Here is a 27171-nt window from a genome sequence, read left to right as displayed (position 1 = left end):
GAATCGTCTACGTTTTTATATCATAATAGCTCTTCTATTGATAACGTCCAAGCCTTTTATGTCCATATCGAGACCTATAGATACTATAACGTATAAGTGTTCCACCATAAAAGATTCACATAAAGCTTTCGATAACATGAAACGAGAGGATGGTTGGTATAAGAGTATTTTAAGTTTATTATATAAAAAAATAGGTTCTTAAATCGTCAACCCCGTATCCCGAGCATGTTAAGCAGTTGGCCCGGTCATTAAGATGTCATCTTCTTTTCCCTTAAGCCACGATAAGTGGGGTCAAATATCTACTTCTACTACTCGCTTATATTAGCGGTCACTCACTAAATACCGTCTTTTACAGTGTCTATTCGACTCTTCTTTGGTCTTCTTCCTCATCTTTGTTCTTCTACACAAACATTTAACATTCTTCTAGTAATAATAACTAACGTATCACTAGAACAATAAATAATTACATTGGGTTTAAGCTCTATCTATCTTTCGTATGAGAGAGGAGATTTGATGAGACAGGATTTTAACTTTTCCTTTTTGGAATAGATCAAGATTTTAAACACCGATTCTAAAGTGAGCCGTATTATATAACTCGCTTTCATTTCATAAATTTTATGCTGCCATTTCAAAACTAATAAAAGAGGGACTTAACAACGTTGCCTTTAGGGATTAAGGGACTGTGCTCGGCATTCATGTACAAATCCTAGAAAAGGCAGTCGTTTGAACTAAAAGGGCTATCATACATAAAGTGATACAAAGTGTGTCTAAGCGTCCACTGAGTGGATAGTGTAACTCTATGGGCAAGTTTCGCGACGATGTTCTATTACAAAAGGGAATTGGATCTTGATTCATTGGTTCGGAAAATCGGCAGCGTACCTTGATAATTTCATTTCTGTACAATTTGACCGCGACCGTGGTCAGACGATTCGTTGGGGCCTCCGCGGACGGAACACAATACAGGGACTCCCCTAAGGAACTCACACACAATACTAAGCTTTTATTGCCTCCTTTGCAATCTCCCATTACCTCCAAGGCCCCGACGCTACTGGGAATCAGATTCGTTACAGTGTTTTTTATTTTTTTCCCTTTGAACGATTTCTATGTCACTCGAGTTACGATAGTAACGAACTGTATTTTATTTCACGATAAGAAATTAGATTCTGTTCTACGGAAAGAAACATAGTGAATATACCTACTGCGAACTTTACTTTGTTTGGTCGTGGAGTCTAAAAGCGTGTATTGTGTAAAGCAATAACGGCTAGTGGGAGAGCAGTTGCATCAAAAATATCGTATTAGAGGCCACCTTTATCGGCGGTCGCTGCAGGGACGACTCCGCTCAGCTTTTACACAGATTGTATTGGAGCGAATACGATGCAATATTGTAAATACTCTTCCTGGTGGAACAAATTGAAAAATTTGTAAAATTCATGAATATGAATATTTATTCATGTACTGTGCTACATATACAGTCTGTTGCCGTGGATGTGACATCAATTATGCAAAATGTACTTGTATTGCATTGATCGACGTGCGGTTTGGTGCGGGTTCGATCCTCAACACACAATCGATTTCGTTTAATCGAATCGATGTATAAATTCAAATTCAAATTCATTTATTTCAAGTAGGCCTACTTTATAAGCACTTTTGAAACGTCAAGTATGTATGTTTGTAGTGACTCTACCACCGGTTCGGAAAGCAGATTCTACCGAGAAGAGCCGGCAAGAAACTCAGTAGTTGCTCTTTTCCAACATCAACAATTACAATCATTTTGCTATCCTGCGGGAGATGAGAGCGAGGCTGGCTGCTTCCAATCTACCTTGTCATTGAGGAATTCATCAAATGTCTTGCTGTACTAGATGCGTTTTTACACATTTTTTAAATGTATGCATTGGTAGGTCAAGCATTTCCTTAGGAATCATGTTGTAAAAGTGTATACTCAACCCCACAAAGGAGTTCTGCACCTTTCGCAAACGATATGCAGATATCACTAATTTATGTCCGTTTCTGGTAAGTCGATTGTTAATTTCAGCTTTTTGTTTTTAAAGAGTAATAACATTACATAGCAGTATTGTCAGTCAAATAATATTAGACGGCCGATTGGCGCAGTTTGCAGCGACCCTGCTCTCTGAGTCCAAGGTCGTGGGTTCGATGCCCACAACTGGAAAATGTTTGTGTCATGAACATGAATGTTTTTCAGTGTCTGGGTGTTTATATGTATATTATAAGTATTTATGTATTATATTCATAAAAATATTCAACAGCTATCTTAGTACCCATAACACAAGCTACGCTTACTTTGGGGCTAGGTGGCGATGTGTGTATTGTCGTAGTATATTTATTTATTATTATTATATATAGCATACAAATTTATGCCAGAAAATCTACATTAGAGTAGCGTGGTGAGTCTGAGTAAAATCCATCTCTCCCGGGGCAGAGGAGACCTCTTCCCAGCTGTGGGAATTTTAGAAGCTGAACACGATACGTAGTAGCTAGTTCTATCACCTAAATAGATCAGCAAAGAAATGCGAAACTCAAGCATCATTGAGTATGGAATATAACTCAGTGTACTTAGGCCGAGTGTGTTAGGGTCTCAAGATGGAACAGATATCCCACGAATGAAGCATTACTAGACCCTCTAAAATGGTGATCAGAGAACATCAAGCAAATCACAGAAAATAAATTGCACAACGCAAAATTCCAATAAAAATATAGTAAATGTGAAAATGCACTTTTCGTTTATCCTTCTTTCACGGATACCGGAGTGTAATAAAGGCATGGGCATGTATAAGATACTTTTCGTCAAAATTCGTTCAGCCATTTTTAAATGAGGAGGAGTTATCTTTGAATTGCGCTCTAGGCCTATCCAATAGGTTATTCTTTGGCTAGCTTTAAGTGACAATGTGAGATGGTGATAATAAAATAATATCTGGCTAAGTTTGTTGTGTGCTTTTTCCTAGAGTAGAACGCGTTGAGAAAACTCGTGGCTTTAGTTTTAAGTTCACGAATAATATCATCTTAATACAATGCAGAAATATGTATTCTATAGGCATATATGATAAAAGGAATATTTGACTTATTCCGTGACAAGAATTACCCTTTGTCACTCTCCGGGCCATAAACTATCGCTTTGCAAAACACCACGTCAATCATATTGCTCTTTTTCTGCATGTATTTTATTTCACAGTGAGAAAAGATGTTAGCTTATTTTTTTATTTACTTTTTTAATTAATGAATAAAAGGAATTTGAAAGGGTCTAGCAACGGAAGATGACCATACACTTAAGTTAAGTTAGTCTAAATCAGCTCAATGCTTCAATAGTCTATCTCGTCCTAAAAATGTGAACGTTGCTTCATGATTAAAGAAGGACAAACAATCGTGGTGATATTTCCATCCCAGCTGGTACGGAAAGTTAAAAGAATAATATTAACTGAACTGAACTGTATAATCTCTTTATCCAGCATTGGATGAACATCAGTTGAAACAACATCGTTACGTTGTCGTTGTAGGAAAAGCCACCAAGCATCTTATCTTGATCAAACTGCACACAGACACTATCTTCGTTTAGCTTCTGACAGTGCAACAAAAATAGCGTCGTCGGCGTTTCCAGCAGCCAACTAAACTCCTGGCGCAAGAGCGAACGTTGTCAACTTGAAATTACAGGGCACAGCAACATAGTTCGTAGAACCCGCACCTTTTATTCAAAGCTTTGTAAGTCTGCGGGCTGTTATTCAGCTTAACTTGCACTCTTTGTTCGTGCGATAGTCGAATGGGATAAAAACGAACAATCGTATCCACTCGATCTAACCGCAAAGCATTTACGATTTTTCGTGTTTTATGCACGACGATAGCTCGATCACACTTTGTATGTATGCAGTTTATAGTTTGTCGGGTGTTTGTACTAATCTCCATGGCAAAATAGTGAGTACATATTTGAAAATTTAAATTATGTCCATAAAAATATAACAAAATTTAAAAAGAAAATGGACTGTTACAATATAAATATTAGAAGCAAAAATAAACTCGTTGTGCAGTTTACTAGGCTACATAAAATTGCTAATTCATTCAAGGGTAATTGTGTAATATTTTATTACAAATTACCGAAATTATTATTTTATTACGAAGTTTATATAAAACGTAAGCTTACAGAAAAATTCTATTGTAATGTTAAGAATTACTTTAACGATAAAAAACCTTGGGTATGAATTTCTCTAACTACATAGCTTCATATAAATTTACTTTGAGATGGTAATAACAAAAAAAACATTTACCCGGCTAAGTTTGTTGTGAGCTCTTCTTAGACTAGGGTGAGTTTGGAATCCTCGTAGCTTTAGGTTTAAGTTGGTGAACGAAGTTATCACCATCCCTTTACAATCATGTAAACATATATGTATGAACGCTTTAAAAGCGCCTGTAATAGGCCTACATGAATAAAGAAATTTTGAATTTGAAATTGAAATATTTTTATGTTAGATTAGAGATGTTCAAATTATGTCTCCCATTTAAAAGAAAAGATGCGTAACGTCGCTTATGCCATTACGGTAAACCGCATGAAGCTCTCCTATACCATCATGACCCATCTTGATTGTATTTATTAATATGTCAACTGTTAACGAATTAAAAGTATAAAAAAGTGGTTGAAACACGTTACATGAAATCACGTTTCCGTTTCATAAAAGTATTATTAAAGTCAGCACATAGACTACAAAATTGCACACAAACAGTGTTCCTTCAAGTTTGCAACAAAAAAAGCGTTGGCGGTATATGTTACAGCTAAAAACCTGGCTTAGCAACGAACGTTGTCAACTTGAAATTACATGGCACAGGAATCGTGTTCATAGAAGCCGCACCTTCTTTTGAAAGCTTTGTGACTCTGTGGGCCGTGTTTCAGCTTAACTTGCACTCTTTGTACGCGCTGTAGCCGAATAGAATAGAAACGTTAAGTCTTATCCGCTCGATTATCCTTACCACTCGATACTAGTGGTTTTTCTCGTTAGCGTTAAAGACAAAATCCGAGTTTCTGAAATTGTTGAGTAATATATATGAGGTGATTTTAATGTAACGGCAGCAGTGATTGAAATGGAACTGAAATTATATTTTGCATAGAAATCTAAATTGAGAGCTGGTCAACGGATCTAGTTAAAACTTCACGTTTTATTAATTTCAGTACGGAGTGACATTGAGGTAAATCTGTTAAACTTTTACCACAGAATAACTATAACAGCAGTATGTATTAATACTGACTTTAAAAATACTAGGTACTAGGTAAGGTAGGTATATACCGTAACTTATACCCTAGTAGTAAAGAGGGGTTATCGAAAATTGTAACTTACGTACGCACAATAAGTAACCTTGATTTGACATACTTTCATTATAAGCCAGCGTTTAAGTTTCAAGGCCGATATTATTACTTTCCACCATAACAAATTTTTACCTTTAAACTTATGTGGGATTGAAACAAATGCAAACTATTTTCGTGCCCATGGGAAATAATGAAACACGTTAACAATTTTTTTTAGCAGAAAACATTTATAAAGTGGCTCGCTAACAAACGTTTAAAATAATTTACGCTGAAGGGTTGCTGCATTTACATAAATATTAGGTAGCGATAGTCTAAAACATAAACATTACACGCGATAAGGGTAATTTATGAAAATTTCATGTAGGTATTTGTATTTCATAATTTAAAAATGAAAATACTGTTATAACGTACGAGAGTCTACATCGCGGGTCGCATTGCTACGTGACATTCAAAGTTTAGTGCCTGTTCACGTTGACTGGCGGGCGCGGTGGCGACCGTGACCGCCAAACATCACGTGCGACTAAATTCGAATCGCGTCGCTGTAGAAATCGCTTGTGACGCCTTTGCAACCACACAAACGAATGCGACCCAAAGCACTTGTTCATATCGCTAGCATGCTGGAGCTCTCGATAATTATGATCATCAATAATTGTAAAATTTTGTCGTATAAAGATTGGGCAGTTTTATAAACACAAAATAGCTTTGTGAATAGGTACATAGTATATCGCGTATTCCAAAGGTGATAGAAACATTGTGTCGCAATCTCGCCTTCTAGTAGTATCATATACCACTAGAAGGCGAGATTATATTATATATATTTTAATAACGAGCATGTAATTATCAAAATAATGTGTTGTTCAAAATTAACATCTTTGCTATAATATTTGTTTCGGCTTACAGTACTTTTCATGTAAACTGCATATTTAGACCAAAAATGGGCGAAAGTAGGGCCACTATATTATCGGTACACTCTATATTTTTATACTGATATTATACTATAAACTCTAAAAAAACAAGCCGGGAGAAAACGAGCAAATGGGCTGCTTTAGCCGTGTGAGGTGACTTAATGGTTCTTTGTAAGTAAATATCAGTAGGTACTAAAAAATGGGGAGCCATATACTAATCTTTCATATATGAGCCACATTACAGCATATCGTGCTGAATAATAACTAGAAAAAGTGATATACAATCGTCATTATTAGACATGCAATATTATTCCTTACAAATAAAAGTCATTTTACTATTGACGCTTTATTGTATTTTTGCTTGAAAAAATATTAGTGATTTTTTTTAATTCAGTGCAATAAATTTCCAGTGTAGGTAAATAAAAAAATAAATCAACGGGAAGATTATAAGAACTCTGTCCGGCCAAAATGACTTATGACAAATAAGGCTCTGAGATAAGGGCATCACTAAATATTGGATAAAAGCAGGCGTTACTTAGCGGAATTCCTACGCGAAAAGCAGGAGAATCTGTACGGTGTAATTTATAATTTCTTCAATCTTTATACTCCACACCAAACAGATCTTCAAAAATGTTGTTCTACTTAGCAATTATTCATTGTAAAGTCAGCATCTCCTGACTCCGTATAGTTTAAGAGATAGTGAAAAAGTCAAATTAAATTACGTATGTATAGTATAGTATAGTATAATCAAATTAAGCACATGCTTCATAAATTTTCGTTACAAGATAGATATTTTAAGTGAGACTCAAAAAGCAAGTGGGGAAAAGCAAGTGATATATAAACAAACACAGAATGAAATAAATACCTTAAATTCATTGCCCTTACTTTATTCGCCGTTTTCCTTTAAAAACATGATACTAATATTCTATAACAATATCTTGGTTTTGCCAGAATTTCTAAAGTAATTAATATTAATAATTAATTTCGCTGTACACGAATGGATTAATTTAATTTATAAATTAGCTAATTACAGAGACTCTTAATCTCACTTAGTCCACGAAACAATTTGAAGGCTAATTTTGTTGACGGACGCAAAGCTAATACTTCTATCTAGCAAGCCCCATTTCGCCTCTAAAATTTTAATTTCTCTAAAGCTTAGTACGTTTAAGTTAATGTAATGAGACGCGATATAATTTTATAGCCCACCAAAAGCGTACTTAGCAATGAGAAGATTTGACACAACAATTACCTAATTTATTCAAGGGGCATTTAAAACAATTGTTGTACAATTACTGACAAAGATTTAGCCAAGGGCTTTTACGCTATACTCTTCATTTTCCAGGAAACTCTATGCCGGCACGTTCCGTCAATAATTTTCTTTGAACATCACAGATCTCACCCGAGAACAAATCGAGGTGCAGTAAACATCGAATAAAGCGGCTTGTCTATAAAATATCATTTCTAGCTTAAGGTTTTTGTTTTTCCATTGGATTCCGTTCTACAAGTGGGCAATAATTGAAAACGAAACTCTTTTGCGCAAAGGCGAGATGGCGAGACACAAAATAAAGGCGCTCCAAATAGATTGAACGTATAAAATTTTCAGTAGAAATTCGCACGAAGCGCTGCCGCGGGTGGTGCTCTGTATCTTTTTACTTTGTAACCTTACTTTTTATTCCATTAGCGCTCATGTGAGGCCCCTGTAGCCAAATATCGTGGAATAATAAAAGCTGTTTAGTAATGATAATACGGAACGCAGTACGCCACACTAGTCTAACTGAATTAAACTTGTGCACCATGAATTTCGTGTTTATGCTTATTGCCATAGCAAATTAGTTTGTTTACTAACTAACGTACACTTTTCATGGAATTCATGCTAACTGCAGCGCTGCGTACTTTCTTCGCAAAATGTAATTATGAATTTAAAGTCAGGTTAAACGCCGTTAAGATGAATGTAAGTTCATCGAGTAGAAGTTTTAGAATAGCCGGCTGGTGCAAAAAACTTGGTCATATTTTAACTCTGGGAAAATCCGCAAGCGTTTCAAATTGTGATCCTCTTTGGAGCATTCTCTTTACTTTATATGCGAAATGTACAACGCTATTGCTCTAACACAAAACTTTTTATTTTCGTTTATACCGAGTCAATCGTCCGCGAACATTTTTCAGGCAAAGTTTAACAGTGGAGGCAATCGCTCCTGAAATTCGAAAATGAAATCGTTCCGAGCGTCGCCAAGATTTATCGATGGATGTTTGAATTTACTTTCAAACTTTCGGGGCATAAAACTTATGACACGTAATCGTATATTATACTCGAGATTTTTTCTGTACTCAGAAAATTTATCTTTTGTTTCAAAGGAACTGTTGGTGAAACTTTGCTTTAATTTCTGAGTGGAAATTCTTTTGCATTTTATCTATGATCTTAGAAGGCTTCAGAAAAAGGAACGATGGAGCACAATGTGAGGCGACCCCATACTATTAGACCATAGACATAAACTAGCTGGATCCGGCCAGGTGAAACACTATTATGTGACCATACCTTAACTAATATCCTACTGATTAGGTATTTAATTAATGGAGAGAAAGAAAAAACTCAAACTCTTATTGTTATAAAAATAGCTTACGCTCTTTACTTTCAGTTAAGCTAATTACGTGAAAATTTATATTCCATTTCATGTTATTAATAAGATCGTATAGCTAGGAAAGCACGTACTAGCGTGACGACGGGCACTGATGTATTTGCGAAAAACTTCCTCCTGCAACACGTAACTGAAATATACTATTTTGCCTAAAATATTCAACGTAAGGGTAGCTTCATGGGTCTAATATTGACATTGCGTACCGTTCGATTTTCGATATGATTTTTTTTTTCACAGGCAGAATATTTAAACATTAAACTATTGCTTTCTTAATGTTAAAAAGGTAAATAAAGAAAAAGTAGATCTGACTGTAGCAAACCATCTTTAATCATTATATTAGTGATTTTATGAAATTGGAATACAGTCACGGTAATGCATTGCAATATTAAAATAAATTAAACATTTCCACCTGGTTGAAATTTTTGAATTATTTTTATCATTTTATTTTGCCCAATTTGACATCAACTGGCTTCTATATTGCATTTTATAATATTTATTTCGTTTCGATATTTTGTTTACGGTCACGTTAAGTCAGATATCGTGTCAAGAGAGAGATCCTTTGTTTTCTTTCTTGTCATAATGTATGAAGGTGAAAAACCTATACATTGTATAACAATTGAGCTAGTGTCAGTTTAGAATATCATTAGGATTTTTAAAGATTTTTTTCTTCCATCAAGTGAATGATTTTCCACGTACAATTTCATTTTATTAGATATCCACATCCTGATGGATATTCGACTCTATGGAGTCCATCAGAGATTTTTATTTACTTAACACTTTCTGTACGGCCTTATTCAATGAATTCCAAGACAGTAAATGTACGTTTCTGAAGTTCTTTTATAACTGTAGATATTTATAGAGAGCGCCGATCGCTGCATACAAAAAAGTAAACAAGTTTCAATTGAATGCCACACGTCATCGCAGGGCATATTCAAGGGATGCGCCTTAAAATTTCCAATAAAAATCTGAAAACCAGTTTGTACTGAGTCGATATTTCATTTCATCTCATTCACACCGCGTCTAGACTTCGAATAGTGGGATTGCTTATATACACTTTAATACATAATACATGAGCTGGAAATATAAGTCCCAGCTTTCATTTTATACGAGCCACTAGTGAAATTAACAAGTTTTTATTGGCATTACTCCAATCGAATAAGATTGTTAAAATGATAAAATTGTAGTTACACTTAAACATTATATCAAAGTTCGGTAGAATCCTGCACATAAATACAAACAGTAAATATTCAATTCTTAAGTACACCCTAAAAGTATTTTACAATAATACCTTTCTAACATAATATCTAACAATAGATAAAGTCATCACTGCCTCTTAATCAGCTACTAAGCTACATTTACACTGTTGCGAAAGTCAGTGACAAGTGGAAGCCGAAATGGCGCGTTTTGACGGTCAAATCAATCAAGCACCGATGTATAATGGTGCCTATTTGTTCTCGTCCAGAATTGCAGCGGTTAATCCTTGGCACGCCGCGGACGGCATGTCCCGCATAAAATAATCCATGATAGAAAACCCCTTGCATGCACGCACACGACTGTCGCATCACTTCTTGGCTTGGACTTTTTGTTCCATTTCAGTACGGCAATTGTGTAATGTTGTTCACGAATTGTTATTTTTTTTTTAATATTTACTCTAGGATGAGAATTTCTTAAATGGAACATTTAAATTCACCTACATAAAGCCAAGAATCTCGTGATCTGCAATCGAACGTGCTTCTAGATTAACTAGGTAATTAATAAAATGCAATCAGTCTTACGCACTTACAGATGCGCGCTTTCAAACACAGGCACGTATACACGATCACACATACATACACGCACACACTCCGCCACAAATTCATAATCACACACACACACACACCGCCTGTTCAATTAGCATGTCGTAAAATAAATAAATAAAAATGTATTAGGTAAATACCGGAAGAGTGAGATCTCCTAGCACAAGTAAACTTAACAGAAGGTAGCCTTGTCTGCTTTAGTCATATGTGAACAAATAAATTTTCATTTCAGTTGAGTTTACGAACTCCAAATTATTAGACCAATGCTTGGCAACAATCACGCCTGATGGAAAGTAATGATGCTGGCTAAGATGAAGTACGCTTGCCTAGTTGATGCAGTTTCACTCGAGCCCATTTTATTTATAGGTAACGGGGAATACAAAAGCCGAAAAGACGTATTTTAAGAGTTGGGGAAGCCAGAGCGTTTCGTACGTGTCGATGGGATATCAAGTACGTAAAGATGCAGACCCTTTCGATACCCCGCGGTTCGATGCTAGAAAGGTAAGGGTAAAACCTAATCGAGTTCGTGAGTGCACGCTTCGAAATATACAAGATATATAATATTTTGGATAACGATAGTTAATGGATATAATTGGTCATGTTACGTTATAGGCAAATTAGGATTTTGACAATGTGATGAGAATGGCCATGAAATATAAAAAATATAAGGGAAGTTTTTTTGATCTAACTTATTTTTCAGCTATCTTAATTTTCATAAGTAAAACATTAAACTTAAGTTGCTACTGATCTTGAAGATATCTAGAAACTTGAGTAGGCAAACGCTCTCTTTATTCGTTGCCTTAAACCAGAAAGAATTAAACCACATTGTACAAACTGTCAAATGAAAACGGTTTTTAAACTATCGCACACAGGTACCTCTATAGTAAGAATTATATAATACTGAAACAAAAGCGTCATCGTTAAACGTTGATAGTAAGCCTGATGTGTTTAACAGCAGGATTTTTAATCTGTTGTTCAAGGTACGTAATCCCTGATATTTACCTGAGTTATAATTATTTTATTTTACTAATGGCATTTAAGACTAAAGTCATTATCATCAACGTCTTTACCCATCAGAAAGTTATGGAGAACTTAAACTTTCCATTCTGCATGATTTTTAAAAAATGTAGGTAGATTTATTGAGATGGAGAAAATCAATAAATTTCACTGAGTTATTAACACTGACTTAAATTACTAATTGTATAGGAAACACAGTTTGATAACTTTGTCTTAGTTTAGTTTAGTCTAATCATAAGCACTTGACAATTTTCTTGAGGTAACTCGAATCTTCATTCTCAGGAGGTCTATGACCAGCAATGAGACATTGATAGGCTATCAATTTCTCTCATTCTCCATACATTCTACTCTCATAGGAGAGATAAATGAGGAGGGCTTTAACAAGTTTTTGCATGGAAGTTATAATATCAAAAACAAATGGCTTAAAGTGCTCTCCGAGGCTCGAAGTGGATAACGCTAATTTCCTAAAAGGGAATCGAGAAAGGGATCTGGGGATCAAATCTGGGAGTTCGGTATTCTAACATTGTTGCCAATAGACCAACGAGGCAAACGTGCTGCAGTGCAACTATGGCTATACTTACCAAGCAGTGCGCTAAGTAAGTGTTGCCAATAGCCACACAATATGTAAGAACTTATATTGAACATTAGATACAAGTACACGAATGTAGGAGTAGCTGTATATAGCAAAATTGGTAGCACGCTAACGATCCACTTACGCCACTAGATTCGGTGGTAAATTCAACCAAATAGGCAATAAGAGTGAGTAGCGAACTGCAGCAACGCACTGTACACGGTCTTGTTACCGACTCAATCTGGTACTGTAAGGCTGTTGACATAATGACTCCTTTTCTGCGATATTTTTTTTTGCATTTCCTCATAAATATTTTTATAAAATCATGATAGCTCACGACCGCAACCGAATATCATCATGTACAAATCGCAGGTGGGACGACACTTGATAATGAGAGACTAAAAAAAGGTAGTAGTACACGAATGGTAAGCCAATACGCAAATGCAGGAGCTTATTCAAATGAGAGCTCCCGATTTTTGAGCTTGCGGCTGTAGTTGCGATTGAACATTTTAAATACTTTGTAGCTTTAAGTGCAGTTTAAACAGAGCGCGACTATCGTAAAAAATAAAGCGGTAATCGATGTTATTCATCTTCTTCCAGCATATCACTCCCCCCCCTATGGCTCTCTCTTTCTTCTCCTCTTTACTTTATATATTTCTTTTCTCCCCTGCACAATGCACAAATAACAACAATCAACAATGTTAATATAAATAACAACAATCGTCATGAAAAAATTATCAAATCACTGCCTAAGTTTTACTTATACTAGTATGTAGAATATTCAAAACTGATCATCATTATAGATCCATTTCCACCCATGGGTCTCATGGAATGAGTACAGTTTAGGCCGTACTCAACCAAGCTGGCCATAGTGCCGAATGGTAAAATTCACACGATTTTGAGAACATTATGGCGAACTCTAAGGCATGCAAGTTTTCATTGCAATATTTTCCTTCGTCGTGATATCATATTTTAATTAACAAAAGTTAGAGGTGTGTATTGACGATCGAACATGGCGTCCGTGACAATGATGTCGAAGTATTATTAATAACTAGCCCAACATAGCTTTATAATTGATGTAATTTTATTAATTATCATCGCGTTATTTGATAACATCGAGTTTGGAACCGATCTAGACATAATATCTTTACATTGGTAAGCATAGTGACGCACCATCAATGGTATTGTTAGCTCGTTCGCCGCGCGCCTTGATCGCTTCAACAAGCTTACCACTCATGAAGATTGCTCTCCTCTCGCTGTAACTCCATCCATAGTTTCCAAACAACCGAAAATATGTTCGTTGTAATATGTTAGATGAAGTAGAAGGAGTTGTGGTCCAAATACAACATTATATTTAGTTATTATGAAATTGTATATAAGAATAACTAATTTGTTTCATGTAAGCTTAATAATAAGCGACGATAGCTTATTAGCTAGGAGTTCAGCCTAAGTCTCGGTAAGAGTTAACCCAACTGTTACTTGTGCGTTTTACGCAATTTAATATAATTTTTTTTTAGCTATATGCCTGATAGTTTTCCATAAAGTACTCAAAGGCGTGGATATATCACCAATCTGCGCCTTAATCCCTTCTCAGTCTCAGATGAGACTGGCACAGTGATTACGTATCTCACGATATGCGTAAATCTTTGCTGTCATACGTCACTTTTACATTTTTAATTTATGCAAAAGTGACGTTTGACGGCAATGATTGCGAGATTTACGCCTGCCGCAAGACTGTTGTGAGATAATTAATCACCCTCTCGTGCTCTGTAGAGAGTTGGTGATGAAATAATAATGATGATGACATAAGCCTACTTTATAAGCACTTATGAAACGTATGTGTGTTTGTAGTAACTCTACAACGGGTTCAGAATTTACGGGTTAGAAGAACCTTGTTATTTTGAAATTCATCAGGCTGAAATTACCTTAAGAAATCTGTCTTCTGCATACATATTAATAATGCTGGACTCATTTGTTTTTTTTGCTGTTTTGCCTTAATTCTCTGAAAAACCATAAGAACCTGGTGTTATGTACTGAAATTTGCTTGTCAATTCTGTGTCCGACCTGGACATTGTAATGAGGACCTATATGTGTCCCGTATTCAAACATGTTTATAACATGCTTACAACTAACGGCCGATTGGCACGACCCTGCTTTCTGAGTCCAAGACCATGGCTTCGATTCCCATAACGGGAAAATGTTCGTGTGATGAACATGAATATTGATTTATATTTTTATATTATTATTAAAAATATTCATCAAATGGTCTTAATCTTAATACTCATAACACAAGCTATGCTAACTTTGGGGCTACATGGCGATGAGTGTATTGTTTTTATTTACTAAACAAACAAGCAATTTCTTGTATACCTAAAAATTTTAAACGACCGATTGATAACAACTTTGTTTATCTTTAACTAGTGAAATGACCCAAAAGGTTTATTAAGACGTTCGATAAAACTATAAATCATGTGCGTGATGCAGAAACCATATTCTCAAATTTACCTTCCTCATAACAAGAACTGGAGCACTAGAACAACGAGTATTTTTTTAAAGGAAACAATTAATCTGTTTTTTTTAATTTAGGTATTGACAAACACCTCTACCTACCGTAGTATCTAATATTGTTCACTGTGCAATAAAACTACAAGTCATGTTGGTCATGCACAAATAATGGTCTTAAATTCACCTTCCTGATATCATAGGCCATCGGACCAGTGACCACCAGGCCAATAAGCAATTTTGAAAAAGGCCGTTCAATTTCATAATCAAATATCTCTACCTACCGTAACCGTAGTAATATACTATACAATATTACTTCATGCAATACTACAAAACTACAAGTCATGTAGCTCGTGCATAAATAATAGCCTCAAATTTACCTCCCTGATAACAAGGACATTTACAAATTCAGCTCACTGATAACGTGAACATTTACAAATTTTGAAGCAGCTTGAAAGATTGCGTTTAGCGTCCGTCCGGAGCGATACGACACGTACGGGTGCGGCCTACCGTCGTATCATAATAACGGGGGATAGCTTCATACGATGGCCGATTAATGAAGCCGGCGTGCTCCACAGAACGTTGCCGTAATAGTTTTACGACTAACCCCTATCCCCCCTCAATCCCCACGGCTCGGCCCGGCTCGACTACTTGATTATGCATCGCACACTTCCTACCGATTATCGAACTAGTAATGAACGCTACCGCATACAAAATTTAGAAACTTTTTAACATACTCCAATTTCACTAATTTTTATTCCCAAAGTTTAAAACTGCGATTATCTTCCATAATAGCATTACGTTCCGAGTATCTTAACTTTCTTTTTTAAACGTGCCTCTAGTAAAATTTGTCACTTGCCTTACCAGTTCTTCCTTAATCGTTTATCAGCAATTCTTAGCAATATTTAAATAAGTAATGTTTACGAAACTAGTGATCAAAAGTATAACACCTATTTCTGCATTTAAAAGTTCAGAAGCAGCTGATAAAATAAAGCAAATAAAGAACTTAATATTATTAATACTAATATTTATAAGGCATATAGATTATATATTGTGGATTTAAATCAAGAGTGCTCAACAAAAATTATTATTTACTAGGTATAGGAATTTATTTATTTTTATTTATTTGTGAACAATAATATATCTTGTAAAAGTATGAAACTGCATAGCAGTGATCACGCCCACCACCAAAACTTAAAATTTACCACTGTTCACTAGATATTTAATTATATATATTTTAGGAATGAATAACTTATTTTAATACGTTCGTAATATCAAGCTAACAACAACTGATTCAGCAATACATATCATATCGCAGTTGCTATACAACTATTGAGTACCTTTGTGATTGCACATGAATAAAGAGCTAAAACCACAACAAAGCCATAACATCTCAATTGTAATGCAATTGTGCAATGAGATAGACTAAAACGCAGTTACCCTAGAATCTAGGCATAGGTGTTATGACAGCCTGCATGATGCTATAACCGAACATCGGAGCCTACTATTGCATAATTAACAGCTTCGTAGATTATCAGCAAATTAATCCAATGTAGAACAAGCTCTGCAAAAATGCAAAATCCTCTGCACTCGATAGAATTAATGCAAATTCTATCCAGATAAAAGTCCTCGTAGACGGTGCTCAATAGCGATTTTATTAAATTTCATATGATATGCTACGAACACGTCGATCCAATTCAACTATAGCTCGACGAGTCGTGAGTCCTCTCGAGCATGAATTAAGCACTTTAGCCGGTCGCGCATCTGTTAAGATATGGCGGCGCGGAGCGGCGACGTCTGCGAGGGCGCGGGGGACGCACGGAATCCCTCTCATTTACCACCACTCGCATCTCTGTAGATGTTTGCCGAAGCGATTCCGTCGAAGGATCCTTCCTTTATGGTGCTACTTAGAGTCTCATAGTGATTCGCGGTTTTATTTCGGACGGCTCATGTAATGGGGCGTACATTTTTCACGCTACGCGAATGGCGAACCCGGTAATCTTTGCATTTACATCGTGATCCTTTATTGATTTTAGATTTTTAGTGGAAAGCGAAACGAATGAAACGAGCGTGAATGGAGACGCGCTCTCTGTAAGCCGATGTAAGCCCCAACGATGATATAAACTTCCATTCAGCCGGGCACATATCAGAAACCCTAAAGTTACACAACTCGCGCCGTATGAAATAAACCGTTGTGTAATTTGCTAATGTACATGCACATTATGCTGAATTAAAAGTTTTATAAACGAATTAGAAATATTTTCTCAATCTATAAATCATATCATTAGCTCGATCCTCCAACAGAAAAGGGGTATCTTAAGTTTTAAAACTTTGGCCATAAAATTATGATAAAGGGTTTTGTTTTTACGAGTAAAATAATTTACCCAAAGTCACGTTTAAACACTTAACGCCCATGAAATCAGGAATAATACTGTTTTTGCAGAAAATTGCGCCGAGAAAATGTTGTTGTAACGCGAATACTCAAATTAATTAAGAAAGTAATTTCAGTAAGTAATCAAAACGAAACTAATTTGTCGTGTATTCGGCTGTGTATAAATTCATCATTTATAACGATACAACCGAATTCAACACATTTTTCTCACAGAGACCCTTCATTCCCTTAAGCCCTGAGAGAAAAGAAACAAAAGGAATGGGACCTACCATTAAAATAAATAAAAGGAAATAAAGCACCAACCGCAAATTATTTCACTTACCTACTTCTTTTTATAAAAATGCGAACGACGCATTAAATTTTGGGGAGAAAGGAAACTCCCTTGTAAGCAATATCGAGCAGGCAAATTTTTCAGATATTGCCTTCAGGTAGCGCACATTTATTATGTACCCGAATATATTACTCTTGATTCATTGGCTTTAGATATTGATTTACTTTGCTTGCATAAACTGTAGTTGGGTGAAAGTCCACGGGTAAACTACCGGGCTTTGACTTGAAGAATTAAGGGGAGGGAAAGTTCGTGCGTGCGTACACTTGGGCGCTGAACTTCACTAACTACACACGCCTTACACGACAGCTATTGTTACTGGTTTGTTTCTGGTACAGCAGTCGAATTTGAGTCTCATCGTCTTTTAGGTACTTAGTTAAGATGTACATATAAATTATAAATAGATTATAAATCTTTTTATAATATATATGTACATCTTCATGAAATATATAAAAGTATTATTTTATTTATTATAATTTTATCTTTAATTGAGAAACCATCAGCTGTAAATACAAAATAGTTTTATAAATTGGTTGATTTTACCTAATAGCCGATTTCACAGATAAATTCGACTTTAACGAGAGTACCTGGCAGAACCCAGGTAAAATGCAGCAAACTATACTATATATTATTTTTAAAAGCTAAGTTAACTTAACATGCAGCATTTTATCTAATAGGTTGCGACGTACACTATTCATATTACTATAAAATAAGGCATTGTCAGGGTCATTATAAACATACACTAAGCCGTACAAAAATATTAAGGATAAGAAACAAATAAATGATAGCACCGAAAAATTATTGCCCCAAAAATTAAACTGCTGACTGTACGAGAAATTATACAACCAAGTAAAGTAGGCAGGCTGTCACTTAATATCGTTGTTTACGACGGTAACTTCTAAACTGTTATCACTTTCAGGACACCGGCGGTACATCTTGGCCTTTGCCGATGTCCACTTGATTTACGGTTACGATAAGGTGTCGACCTAAAAAGTTTCCTACTGCCCCAAGACGAGGAATATTGTCTTGGAAGATTTAAAACCGAAAAACAACACAAAACATTATCTCTCCTTTTTTTGTTTCCACGAAATATCTCTCGGTCTACCGACTCTTCGCTATCAGTTTGGGTCGGTACGTGAATTATGTTGCTTACATTTATTTCAGAACCCTGAATCCCAAGAACTATTGCTTGTTATAAATTGCGATGCGGATATTGATATAAAAAATAATAAGGTTTTTGTATTGTTTGATAAGTTGGACAAGTATATCATTATTTATACTTTCATAGAATACGTTACGAATGTAAAACAGTGTTCAAGGGAGTTTTTTCATTGTTATGACAGAATTCAAGGTTTAGGATAGTCGTTTTATGATATCTAGGTAACCTAAAAATGATAACTATGACTATTCAAATCCCAAAACTAACTTTTTTAAAACGGTGAAGGAAAAAATCGTGATATGATGATGATGATAGTTAACATGAGAGAATTCAATATTTAGGACTGTCGGGCGTTTTATGTATATAACCTGAAAAATTCCATAAATATAATAGCCTTATTTTTTCACACACTTTAAATTTACTCTATTACAGGCTGTTGTTCTCTTTACCGACAACGTTTGTTCTAAATAAAACTTTATTGTTAATGTGAAAGTGACTTAGTTGTTTTGTCCTTATTTTCACCAACAGCATTCACATGTGTAACATAAATAGGCAAAAACATAGTACATGTACAGAACGAACGAGCGATGCCTTGGGCATTTCTAGTTGAAAATAAAACAAAGTTATCATGCAACTTTAACCAAATTCCTAAAAGCTCATTCTGTATATTTAATTACCCTGAACGTTAACAGCACATCCAATATATGCAATACACCAATAAGCATATATAATAGACGTTTACGTTACATTTGGCTCAAAGGCAAAGCACGTAAGGGTCTTCGGTCACTGCAATAAAGACGTGCCAATACTCTAACGAAGGGAGTTGCCAAAAACTCTTCAAATATCTAATTTCGATTCGTACGACACAATTACACATTAGTAATTACCAGACATTACATATACGTGTTAATAATATTAATTAATACAATAATATAGTGGTGGGTTTGGTGTTTAATACTATTGTGGAAATTTGAGTATACATATTTAATTGAATATTCCAATTTTCCAATCTTCTTTCAAAGGTTCAAATTCCAGTCAGCTATGAAAGCTTCATATTTCGATGTAGGTTTTTCTTTTGTTATGTTTGCCAATTTTTTTATTTCAATATTTTAGTAATAATCTTTTAGTTAAACTAATTTACGTACGCGCCTTTGATCTAAAACATTTCCCTTGGATATAAAGAGTAGTTTCAGAACATGGCAAATAAAGATAGTAAAGATTTTATATTCAACTTCCGGGTAAACTATTTTTTTTTTAGATTCTGTATTTTGAAATTTGGAATCTATACTTATTATTTACTTTTTATTAATAATTAAAAATGGAATTGTAATTTTTTGTAAGATGTAGTTTAATAAATAATTTGTTTTTGAATTAACTGCTTCATAACCTTAGATGATCACTTGAACGAAAGCATAACCGAAACAATCGAGATGATTGTCTATGGTTTTGTTCTATATATCTAAGGCTATAAATGGCTAAACTAATTTTGAAAGTAAGATTATACAAAGAGTAAAATAATATATTAACCGCTGTTGTGGACGAATTTTTGCATACAAAGACAAGTTTAATTTATTAATTTTTATATTTATATTTATTTGTCTTTGTTACTCGAAATAAACTAATATCATTATAATAATTATTACAGGCTTTTTCGTTTCAGACACCTACGTCGATACGACGATACGATAGAAAGATGAGAAAAAATATCTTTAAAAAAAATATGTTTAAGTAAGTACGCTAAAGTGTTACAGTTTCGATACAAGTAGAGTGAGCAAAGTGGACAAAGACCCGAACGAGTGGCAGGCCTCAGCTACATTCAGATTCCCAACTGATCCGCTTCAATATCGAAGTCAGGGATATTATTTCAGGGCCGAGGCACGGTTAATATTGAGTTGTGAAACCTACGATTTACCTAAGAGAGACGCTGTTAACGGAGCAACTTTAGCCTGACACTTTGACAACTTATTTCTTGTCTCGGGACTTGCTAAATCTCTCCGTTTGTTTATATAGCGGTTTGATTGCTGTTCGGATTGGGTTTGGATATTGAGAACTGTTTTACGTGTTAAATGTTAACTATAGGAGGCGTTTATAGGGATAACTTACATATCGTGTTTGTATTCTCAGACAGCAATCGTAAAGCGTGATCTATTGAAGCTTGCGTGGGGACGGATTCAACACTTAAACGGACCAGGAAATAAACGTAGTAAAACCTCTTTTTAAATATTGTTATGAAAATAATACTACTTTTAATAATTAGTATCTGATTTATTATTTTCAAATAGTGAAAGATTAAGCATTTTATTCAATTGATTTGTGTTTTAAACTTTCAAAAAAATATTTTTCTTCAAATTGACAGCAGCATTTAAGTGTATCCATCATTCAATCATTACTTTAATATCAATGTGTTCTAATGAAACCTTGTGAGTACTCTGAGAATAGTGAACCTTGAACAGCGACATTTTAATTGTAAGCAATGGCTAAGTACGTAGAGAAAAGCGTGTCTATCTAAATATAAAGTTGATATTAAATTGGATGGATTTATTTTGTGTTTATAAAACGTCATAAACAAACTCTTAAAATTCTGATTAATAGTGGAATACACAATTTCAAAAACTCTTTAGCTGGCGATGACACTTTTTACCCAGCAAATGTGGTCATTTTTAATGGTGTAAGGGCACGAACCCATAAAGCTATATTACTAGGGTATTTTAGGGCTGCATCACACGTATTGTTTATAATTATGTTTAAAGACAACTGTTTTGTCCATTTAAAATCATTGACTTGCTGTCTATCATAGCATCGATGTAATATTTCTTGTAAATGTAGATACAGAATGATCCATAGTTTTGGCAGACTAAGCATTACGGTCCGGAATATTTGAGCGATGCGCAAACCAACACAGCTATTAAAGGAATTTAGTTTCGCAACCTGTAAAGTTGATAGCGAAATCTCCACTCATTCAACTCGCCCAAATGCTTAATTTAGTTGAAATAATTCCGAGTTCCATTGTTAAGTTACTAAATTTGAAGCCCGACATTTAACTGCTTACAATTCAAAGGTAACCGCAAATTTCTAAACGAGTATGCTTCTATAGAATGAAACTTATTTGCAAACCAATAACTTTTAGCCTGAGTTGGCCAGTTCACGCCGGCTTGGCCTGAGCAACCACCGCCAACAAACTATGTATAAAAGCATTCCTTTTCAGGTTTTGCTAATGTAAAACATCCCATATCGGGAAGGGATCATTGCTTGTTCAAAACTTTTGATCAAACAACATAATAAGCCCTTAAACATTTCAGATACCCCTCATCCGTTTCTAATTAAAATCAATACTGTAGAGTAAACTGTGCTCTTTTGACCTATATCAAAATACGTGAATTATGGTGGAAGGCTTTTATTATTTACTTTCAAATTTACCCGGTTGAAAGAATATTTTACAAGACAATATATGTAGTTGGTTGGATGCTATATGGCCTAGTAATATACTTGATAGCCGATTGGCGTTGTGAGCAGCGACACTGCTTTCTGAGTCCAAAGCCGTGGGTTCGATTCCGACAACTGGAAAATGATTTGTGATAAACATGAATGTTTGTCAGTGTCTGGGTGTTCATCTGTACATTATAAGTATTTACGTATATTATTCATAAAAATATTCATCAGTTATCTTAGTACCTATAACACAAGCTACGCTTACATTGGGGCTATATTGTTGTAAGAAAAAAAAAACGGATCAGGATATCCTAGGTTCGATTCACAGATCGATTAAACAAATTGTGAGATATTGAATTATGTCTTCTTACAATCAGGGTGGAGTCAGGAAATTGGTGTTGCCTGGAGTTAGAAAATTGGTGTACCACGAATAACACATGAAAATTACGATAATTAACATACTACATGATACTACATGATAGTATAATCGGTAAAGACCGCCAGCCTGCGATAGGGCAGCTTGGCAGGCGTGAGCTCGCAATCCTTCTCCTCCCAAATAGAATCTGTATATGCCGAATATTCATAAATTAACAGGCAATAATTTAAACTCAACATTTTCGCCAAGGTTATAAAAACATATGTGATTGTCTCATTCTTACTTTTTCTGTTTAATAATTCAGAGTTCTTAAAGAAATAAAAATTTATAAATACGTTTGAAACAATCATTATTTGATTGTTATTAAGTTATTTTCTTAATAAACATGGTAAAACGTAAAAAAATGTTTTTCCTAATAATAAAGTATGATGGATTGCAAAAATGACGTACCTAGACCGCCTCGTCGTGGGATCTTTCATAACCATAACCTCTGTGATTTCGCCGAATTTATTAAAGTAGTCTCGAAGGCTTTCTGTAACAAAAAGAAAAATGTGTGAATAAACTGAATATTTTGAAAAGAGAGAGAACCGAGACACCGAGATACTCTTACGCACTTAAGATTTCATGGGCTGACTTTAACCACAGCACAGTGATTCGTAGAAGATGTGTAAAATGTGTGTAGGTGTATAATACATTGCTATACATAAAGCTATACATTGATTGTACGTTACCGGTTAAGTGAAACACAATGAATTTTAGTGTAATATACAATGTATATAATATTTAATTTGCCATAATCCGTGCGATGTGCGTGTGACTGTTTTTTCTACTTTTATGCGCGATAGACACACATTTCCTAAAAGATACGCCCTCCCTCTAAAAGCAGATTAAGGACTATAAGAGCTCACTGTTGCGAGCTATAACCAACTAGCTGTTTTCCACGGTTTCATTCGGTACCACCAATAGGTGGTAACAGAAAGTTATATTAAAACATGCCGCGGAGAGGAAGAGTTTTGGTCTATAAGTAAGGTACGTCGGGTACCTTACTTATCTGACATTAACTTCCCTTTCGTATCTTTATATAATTATTTTAATTTTCCACAATGATCTAAATATACATTAAAAAAAACATGATTTTTTTTTAGTTTAAAAAAATACTTTTTAAGGATTATTTTTTATATCTCACGCTGTCGATTTAAAAACAATTTTCAGTTTTTTATTTTTGACGGACCTAAATTACGGTAGTATAAAGCTCTGTGGCTTTTTTAAGACTGACTAAAGACAAATATTTTCGTAGTACATATATTTAAGTAGAGATTAAATTATTGTTGTAACCAATACTACGTGACGGGGCGACGGAATTATAAGACACGTGTGAAGAACAAAGTTGTATTTAGAATTCACTTAAAATTACTTGACAGTGTCCCTGGCTAAAGTCCTACGCAGTGGAAGCAAAAGCTGGAAGCACGTCCTGTAGGTTTCACTAGCAAGTTTGCTAACTACAGCTTCCGGCAAGTGTCTTCGTGAGGAAAGCGTTTGCTGAAGCACTGCAGGCAAGTATCCCTAGTGATTGACTTGGCCGTGGCACCGTCTTGTACTAGTGGGAAAAAATCTCTTTAGCGCGATTTACATTTCACGCAACTACAACTAACGCCATCTAGTGTTAGCGGGTCAGTATTGCGTTTTATTGTAATGTTACACTGTTAATTTCAATCATACAATTCCGTATAGTATCTAACAATAGATTTATGGTTAATAAATTCATCCTAATTTTCAATTGACCATGAAATAGTTTTTATTATATTTAAAGGTATTTTTTTAGCAAATAGTAAGTTTATTGCGACAAAAAGCTGATTACATAATAATTATGTAAGCATCTGTAAGTTAAAAAGGTTTCTTTGTTTCTTAAGCCTTGGGAGCGGCAGCTATTTTTAAAATCGCAAGAAGCTACGCATCGGCACGGGACAAAGAAAGTTCATAGTACATTCTCTGAACACTTACACAATAGAAGGGACGCGTTTTGTAACGAAACCTTTTCGATTCCCAGTTCATAAAAGTAAGACGATAAGAGTCGTACCCTCTGAATGACTTAAGAAGCCGTCATCCAAAATGTTTCAGCGTGTACACTGAATGGGAATACACTTTGAGTGCTTCATGTTACAAGAGGTTTTCTGTGACAGGACACTCTTATGTGCTCAATATCGTATTTTTAGTGTTTCGGAATGGAGTTTTTTTGAAACCTCGTTCATTTATATTTTTTCTAGCAGGACTTAATGAAACTTTTATCAGTATAATCATTTAAAGTGTGAGTATTGAGAAAGTTTGCCACACTACCTGCTATAGAGGTGATGTGTATACAAAAAACTGCCCAAGCGTGATAAGGATTGGCGCACTAAGGGTTATGTATTCTGGGATCTTATTATTATTATTTATTTAGTTAAGATGTAACTTCCTAAAATAAAATATAATAATAAAATCTTTTTGGTTTCAAAAATTATGCTGTAAAGTTTATTCGTAATTTGTTTACTGATTGATGATGAATACAGATTTCTTTTACAAATGCGCTAATTAGATACGTTGTAGTTTTAATAAATAAGTTCACAAACACTTTATCACATACACGCTTGCTTTGATTACTTAACAGCCCTGGCAGAAGATAATGATTTGTAATATTTACCTTCTCTATAATATATTAAAAACAAAAAGGTTCTTAAAAAATCTATTTTGAATATCCAAATTATATAACCTATACAAAAATTTAAATGATTGTAATTTTAGAACTTTTCTCTCCACCTGTACTAAATTGTCTACGACCATGACAAATGTACCTTAATTTTTACAACAAGTAGTAGTAGTAGATAGTAGTACTTACTAAGTAACGTAAGTACTTACTATTTGTTAATTATACTTTAAGCCGTTACTGAAAAACGACCTGACAGACAGACAAATATCCAAGTAGTCTTTAAAGGCTTCCGTTTTTGCATCATGAGGTTCGGAAACGTAAAAAAATTTGCTTGCGAAAGGCAATATTTACTCAAGTGAAACTGATGATTAAGACTACGAATGACCACCGCAACTATACAATATAACACGGATTGTGTTTCGGTTATGGTATATGGTTGATAAGCAGTGGCATGCACTGGGATTCATACATCAGGAAAATTGCATGAAATTCTCCTCCTATACGAGTTATATATCAATTACAGGGTAGGCAGTGCTTTTGTGCATATATGAAGTGCCATTATTTCAGGAAAAGCTATTTTTTGTTAAAGATGATAAACAGTTGAGATTTGGATACTATAAATTAGATAATTGCAACCAATAAAAAGCATACAATTTTATTGACACAAAAAAAACGATTTTGTCAAACAAACAAAAAGCAAGAAATAAAATATTTTTTAGAGCATGTTTTAGTCGATGCGATTATATAGAAAATTACTAGGTACTTTCCTAGATGACTATACAACAAGGAACCTTACAGGTAAAAAACTTATTTAAACTTAGATTTTATATTTTACTTGGCTCCAACTTAAAAATGTTGTTGAAAAAATTTTTTTTTCCTGTTTTTTGGTTGTTAAAGACAGTCGATTTTTTTTTTGTAAAAATACTTTACTATTTGCCATTCGACGACGTGTATTCGTAAGGAAAGCAACCATTGCGAGCCCAATCATGTTTTTTGTTCTTATTCATATTGGTTTGTTAAAGAATCTCAAATGTCTGCCTCAAACACATGCAAGAAGCTACAAGTTTGGATTTGCGGTGGTCGTATTACTCACTAATGGATGGGGTGCGAAGGCTCCCTTTAAAATGAATATGCTGATTTCCCACGTTCGTGTTTTTAGGCTTATTTTACATAATTTCCGGTCAGTAACTGATGCATTATTTTGATTGATATTGTTGATATACATACTTACTTAAAAATATAAATAAACTTTTCATAATTTGAAACATTGTGGCATTCGGATGGTTTTGTCCATTTGCGTGATTGAAACAGTATTTTAGGAATTGGTATTTCAGTTTAAATCACTGTTGATATTGAATACGGTACTTTATTTTATGTAAAAGAGCGAGAGCACTAATGTCTATATTTTTGTAATTCAATCTTTACTTGTGGCTTGCGACTTCGTCTTTGTTTATTACGGTTATTTTAATAAGCCGGGTACGATCATTTTCCCGTTTTCCCTTAATTAAAAATATCATATGGCCGTCTTCAATAAGATCAATTCAGCTATAAAGCTATGCATAGGTAAAAAAGGTCGATTTTTTAATGCTGCGGAAACATTTCCCGGCTCGTCTTCTGAGATAAAAAGTTTCCTATTTTCATCTCCAGGATGCTAGCTTTATATGTGTAATTGATTTAATCGTCACAATCATCATATCGACCTATTATCGGCCAACTACAGGGCAAGGGTCTCCCCTCCCACAATGAGAAGGGGTTAAGGCCGTAGTCCACCACGCGGGGCTGTCCACTGTGCGGACTGGCGGACTTCACAAACCTTTGAGAACATTATGGAGAACTCTCAGTTATGCAGGTTTTCTTATGATGATTTCCCTCACCGTTCACCGCAAGTGATATTTTATTGGTTAAAACGCACATAACTTAGAAAAGTTAGAGGCGCATGATGGGATTCGAACTCGCCTCCCTGAAAGTGAAGTCGAAGTCCTCCCCACTGGGCTATCGCCGCTTTAGGCAATTATTTGAAATTAGGTAACGCGATGTTTCACTATACATTAAGTTCCTCTATACCATGAGGGGTTTCG

The 27171-nt window shown here is 34.8% G+C and overlaps 1 protein-coding gene across 4 annotated transcripts in view; it reads right to left on the bottom strand.

The window, feature by feature from the left end:
- The window catches only part of LOC120624201 (RNA-binding protein Musashi homolog Rbp6), a 692918-nt gene that overhangs the window by 385195 nt on the left and 280552 nt on the right, over positions 1-27171 (bottom strand). For all 4 annotated transcript variants that reach the window (XM_039890595.1, XM_039890597.1, XM_039890596.1 and 1 more), the window contains exon 3: positions 22861-22942. In XM_039890595.1, coding sequence (XP_039746529.1) covers positions 22861-22942 — 82 coding nt within the window. The remainder of the gene's footprint in view (positions 1-22860; positions 22943-27171) is intronic.

Source organism: Pararge aegeria, chromosome 6, assembly GCF_905163445.1.
Source record: "Pararge aegeria chromosome 6, ilParAegt1.1, whole genome shotgun sequence".
NCBI classification, from domain to species: domain Eukaryota; kingdom Metazoa; phylum Arthropoda; class Insecta; order Lepidoptera; family Nymphalidae; genus Pararge; species Pararge aegeria.
Note: the sequence above shows the minus strand (reverse complement) of the source record. Positions and strands in the feature narration are given on the sequence as shown.